Source organism: Cynara cardunculus (genome assembly GCF_001531365.2).
Source record: "Cynara cardunculus var. scolymus isolate 2C chromosome LG 5, CcrdV1, whole genome shotgun sequence".
Taxonomy (NCBI): domain Eukaryota; kingdom Viridiplantae; phylum Streptophyta; class Magnoliopsida; order Asterales; family Asteraceae; genus Cynara; species Cynara cardunculus.
The window spans coordinates 9881750-9887851 of NC_037532.1; the positions used below are offsets into that span (position 1 = coordinate 9881750).

The following is a 6102-nucleotide window of genomic DNA, read 5'->3' on the forward strand; positions in this document are numbered from 1 at the left end:
AATTAAAACTTTTAAATAGTTGATTTGATATTAACATTTATATTTTTTTCAAATTTTTATGATATCTTCAAATTTACATCTTATTTAGCAACTGTATATTTATATTATTTATACTATGTTAAAAAACATTTGACAAAAACTCTTAAAAACCACTTTTTATGCGTAAAATACTGTTTATTAATGCATATTGTTTAAAACTCAAGATTACAAGTAGATTGTGCGTAAGTACAACTTATTAAAGTTCTATATCTGAATTCGTCTAACTAACTGCAGATAAACATAATCAAATACATGATAAACATCTCATTTTAAATATAAAAAATCTAAAATATAATTAGGATAATAATTGAGTTCTAACATAATACTGAATTATTATTTTTATAAAATATTATATTATTAAACCAAAAATAAATTATTTCATTATTAAACTTAAATTAAATTACAATAAAAAAAATAAATTAAAGAAATTACATAAAAAATTAAAACTTTTAAATAGTTGATTTGATATTAACATTTATATTTTTTTTTTCAAATTTATATCTTATTCATAAATAAAATCATTATTGTTTTTTTAAAAACACATAAAATCGTATTATAACATCGACAAAGATAAATAATAAAATAGAACATTAAAATCGAGATGTCTCTCGTTGCTTTGCGCGAGTACTCTTCTAGTATATAATTATATATGTTAATTTGATAAAGGTGTACAATGAAAAACGAAAAAGTAAGATATATAAAACAAATTAAATAAATAACTATAAGGGTATAAAATGTAAGTATTAAAAATAATTCGTATGATTAAATAAAAAAATGTTCAATAATGGGCTCATTATGAATATATTGACGAGACGATTATAATCTTGTAACTTGTTAAATAAAAAAATATGTTTTTACGTATTTTAGTTAATATATGATTATGTATGTTAATATGATAATGGTGTAAAACAGAAAATGAAAAAAAAACAAAGAGACATGCCATAAATTACATAATTAACTACAAGAGTATAAAGTGTAAGTATTAAAAATATTTTTTTCGTAGCATATCAGTGACGGATCCAAGAAATTATTAACGTGGGGGCATGTTGGATGGGATTTGGGGGAGGGAAGCATATGGTCATATGGAACTAAGGGGAAACCATGTAAGATGAGAATGAAAATATAAAATTTAAGCTAGTCAACAAAAGTTTTTGATTTTTGACTGGGGCCTTTCCTCCCAGTGCTTAAAGGCTGGATCCGCCCTTGTTGTTATATTACATAAAAATATAATTAAATCAAAAAATATTTTATATTGGGTTCGTTTCGAATGTATTAACGAGAAGATTATAATAATGTAATTTGTTAAAATTAGAACGTATTTATTTTATATATTTTAGTTAATATATAATTATGTATGCTAATGTGATAACCCGAAAAATGAAAAAAGAAGTACCGTACAACTAACAGGGGTGACAATAGCAGCCCCTTTAGATATGCGGACCAAATTAATTCGCAGCCTTTACGGACTGGACGAGCGTCTTGGTTCGGGGTGGATAGCTATCACCAGGTCATCCTTCATTCCTTCATCGGGCCTTTTCTGTGTTTTGCCCACTCGTGCATTGAAGCTTTTCTTTTTCACGAAGCGGAAAGAAGGGTAAGTTGATTCAAGTACAAAGTCGGCCTATATATATATATATATATATATATATATATATATATATATATATATATATATATATATATATATATATATATATATATATATATATATATATATATATATATATCTTCATCATCATTGAAGCTCATTTATTCCCTTTTTTTAATATCTCGCTACTGCATTTAAGAGTGCTTTTTGTTCACCTATGGAGGTGAGTTCCGTGCGTTATTTTAAAACTGGTATACATGCTAAATCGTATTTTATGTGCTCGTAGAATTATATAATCATGAGATGGGTCATAATAAGTTTATATTTAGATGCATCATGCATATATGTAACAGCATAAACATATTAGGGATGCTGTAAACAGCCACCATTCTATGCCCTCCAAATGTTTGACAAAATGCCTCTAAGAACAGTCTACTGCATGAAAATGAAAAGCCAACATATTTCAACCTGGTAAGAGAGGCGAGTTCCGTATATGATTTTGAAACCAGGCTCATCGAGGGTCTTGGATCATATCAACAACCTGACTCATGGAGGGTCTTGCATCCCTGTCTTCCTCGGTACAATGCAGTGCAATCCTAACCAGATTTTCTATTATGGTCCGATCATATTCGCCTCTTATTGAAGGATCTATGATATCCTCGACCCATGATTCCCCGTTCGCGTCTTGAATCCTCTCTCTCACCCACTCAATTAGCGAAGACTCAGCCTTGCCATCTTCGTTGCTTGTATGTTGCTTGCCTGTTGGACTCCTTCCTGTTATCATCTCCAATATCACCACCCCGTAGCTAAATACATCAACTTTTGAGGTAATCGGAAGATTGAACACCCATTCGGGAGCCATGTAGCCTCGAGTCCCTCGAACCATGGAGAAATTTGACTGGTTGATACCACTTCTATCAAACAATCTGGAAAGACCAAAATCTGCCACTTTGGGATTATAATTAGCATCCAACAATATGTTATGGGGTTTCACATCACAATGTAGAACCCACTCCAAACACTCCTCGTGTAAATAAGCAAGTCCTTTGGCAGTACCCGTTGCGATATCAAGCCTTGTCGCCCAATCAAGTTTACCGGTCCCCAAGTTTTCAGCCAACGATCCATTCTCCATATACTCGTAAACCACAAGTCTATGGTTTCCTTCAGCACAATAACCCCATGTTTCTATCAAGTTCATGTGATTCACCTTCCCAATCGTGCTTATCTCAGCTTGAAATTCAACTTCCCCTTGTTGATATGTATTCTTGAGCCTCTTGATTGCAGCAATCCTGTTGTCATTTAATCTGCCTCTATATACAACAGAAGCACCACCGCTCCCTATGTCTTCTCGAAAATTGCGTGTTGCCTTCTTCAGCTCACGGTACGTGAACTTCCGGAACGCTGTTGGTGCTGGAAAATAACTTTCCTCTGCTGCAGATGAATGTTGATGGCTAAAATACCAGAAAACCACTATGCAGATGATCTCAATGATCCCAATCGTGCATCCCAACACTAGCATGTATCCTAGTGGCTTGCTGATATCGTGTTTTTTGTCGTACGATCTTATTAACGGCGTCAATACAGGCCGTGATGGACAGATCAGGGTTGAGAGGCTGATGGTTTTTTGATCGAAAGATGATACTAATCTCTTTGGTAGTTTGATATACATCACCCCAGCAACCCCATTTTGGTACCCATTATGCAAAGAAGTCTTCATGAAACAGTACGAGTATCCCATATTTCCTTTCCATCCCAAATTGAACCCACTACAATTTCTATCCAGTAAACAATCCTTCTTGCAAGCATCAAGAGTGTAGTTTAGTCCCATCCGAATATCGTATCCGTAGAATTCGGCTTCACGAAGCTCAATGAAATCACATTCATCTCGGATGCATGGTTTGAATTCAGGTTCACACCCATAACTCCAATCTTTGGAGTTCACCATCTTGAACCCATGTAAACAACTGCATTTTCTACCTGAATCTTGAGAATAAGTACATAGACTGTTTGCTCCACAAATACCATCAACCCTGCAAGTACGATCAATGGCTTGCCATTGAGTTTCCCATTTGGTTCCTCTTTCGTGCTCAACGAGACTATAAACTCTTAGGATCCCGTCTGTGTCCATCCTCATGATTCGTTGCCTTGCCATCCCAAAATCGGCAGATAAGAATGTGAAACCATCAGATGAGTGGAATTCACCCTTGGAATCAAGGCTTGCTCTTCGAGTATTTATATACTGAAATCTTCCAACTTTCCATGTTAGTAACCTGGGATCAGGCCAGTATAGAGAAGTTGTTTCAGGACTATCATAAAGAAGTCGAAGAATGCTATCGTTATCGAAAACAAGCTTATAAAAACCCGAAGAGCAATTTGTAGAACTTCTTGAAGAAACAAGTTGTGTGCTTTTAGTAAAGGGTTGATTTGGAAGAAGGGTATCTGTCGGATAATCGAAGCTTTGCCAAAGTATCGATTGATCTCCGTCACTAAGCACAAGGTTACCGGAGCTTCGGAGTTGTAAGGAAGAAGACGTTGCCTTTGTCTGGGTTGACCAAATAACGTAATGACCAGCATCTACCAAAACAAGATTACCATCTTTCCCTAAGGATAGTTTTGATTGTTTTCCGTTAACCGGTGCATCTCGGTTAGCCATCCAAACCACGGTTCGAACCCCCGACGTGGTTTGGTCCGAGAACCACACTGCAAACGCGTAAGCATTGTCTCCGACTTGATGAAATCCGGCTGTGAAAAGGTTGTTGGGGGAAACTAAAAGGTGTTGTTGGTTCTCGACAGATAGAGATGAGCCGCCAGTTAAGCCATGGCTTGAGAAAGAAGAAGAAATGGATGTTATCTGGGTTAGTATTACTAGGGTAAGAAGAAATGGTGCACCCATGGTTTCACAGATTAATAATGGCCCTGCATCTGAGTTTGTTGAAGAGAGATGTATATATATATATATAGATATAAATAAATAGGAATAAAAGGAGATTTATAATATACGTTACGTTTTCTCGTTGACCATTGAATCACAAGTCTGTCCTTTTTGTCTATTTTGCAGAGTTTTTCAATTTTATTTTAAGTTAACACATAAAATAAATAATATTTCCTTAAACTTTTTGAGATCCAACAAAATAAAGAATTTAAATTTTTTGAGATCGAAGAAACCCTAACGAAGCTCTCAGACTTTGAAATGATCAGGTTTTCATTCAATTTTTTAAACCAAGTTTTTGCATTTATAGGCTGTTTAGTTTGTAGGATTGTTTTTAAATGGTTTGAATTTTATGAAAGGATTTTGATTGAAATAGATTTGAAATCTTTGGTGTGGTTGGTTTGTAGGATTTGAATTTCATTATTTATAGAAAAACTATAAATAATTGAATTACATTTTTATTAATCGATTAATATAAAACAAATGTTTTTAACATTTTTAAAACCTTGATGCATATAATCCCACGAAATCCTAAACGTTCTTTAAGGATTTCAAATTCGAACAATCCAACAAACCAAACATGAAATTGGAATAGATTTGAAATAGAAGTTCCAAAATTTATTTTATTTCTTAAACCAAACGAGACATTTAAAAAAAAAAAGAAACATACACCTCTCAATTAACATATCATTAGATCATTTATGAAGTTCAATATAACAAATAAAAAGAAATGATTTTTATTATCTATTATTTATTTTTTAAATTTAAATAAGAATTATAAGAGGTGATAATCATATGGTCATGGCGAACACCTCTAATAATCATTAATAAAAATGGTGTATTTTTTCGTTTTATTAGTTCGTTGTACCGTCCTACTTATTTGTAAAATATGGATAGAGACATGATATATTATATTTCTTTTGTTTTGTAAGTCTAATGATATATGTTTTTAAAAAATTATTTATTAACTTAATCGTTCAAAATATAAAATTTTGTTAATTTTTGTTATCATTTTAATAAATTTAAAGATTTATTTGTTTGATTCTAGAAAGATTGAGGATTTATTTGTTGAAATATAGAATAAGAGTCATTCATGCTTATCAGTTTTTTTTGGAACCTTTCTCTTAATATATTATCAATTTTTAAGATTTTATTTTTAAATTTCATAAAATTAATTGATAAATATATTTTAATATAAAACTAGAAGTGTATACGCGTAATGCAGTGAGATACATCGTGATTTTAATATTTCATTTTATTATTTATCTCAGTCGATGTTATAATATGACTTTATGTGATTTTAAAAAAGCGATAATGTTTTTATTTTTTAATAGAATATATGTTTGAAGATATTATAAAAATTTGACAAAAATATATCGATATTAGTATCAAATTAACTATTTGAAATTCTTCATTTTTTTGTATTTTTTTAATTCAATTTTGTTATAATTTAATTTATGTACAATAACGAAGTAATTTATATTTGGTTTAATAATATAATTTTTTTAAAGATAATAATTATTTATTTTGTTGGAACTCGATAATT

The 6102-nt window shown here is 31.5% G+C and overlaps 1 protein-coding gene across 1 annotated transcript; it reads right to left on the reverse strand.

Moving 5' to 3' along the window:
• Positions 1 to 1920: 1920 nt before the first annotated feature.
• Positions 1921 to 4528, reverse strand: LOC112513616 (putative receptor protein kinase ZmPK1). Its single transcript, XM_025119935.1, has one exon. The coding sequence runs from the start codon at positions 4518 to 4520 to the stop codon at positions 2139 to 2141; it is 2382 nt and encodes a 793-aa protein (XP_024975703.1). The 5' UTR covers positions 4521 to 4528; the 3' UTR covers positions 1921 to 2138.
• Positions 4529 to 6102: the final 1574 nt, after the last annotated feature.

What these genes read in the sequence shown, in the direction of transcription:
- LOC112513616 (XM_025119935.1), bottom strand. Translation starts at nt 4,520, where the DNA reads ATGGGTGCACCATTTCTTCTTACCCTAGTAATACTAACCCAGATAACA.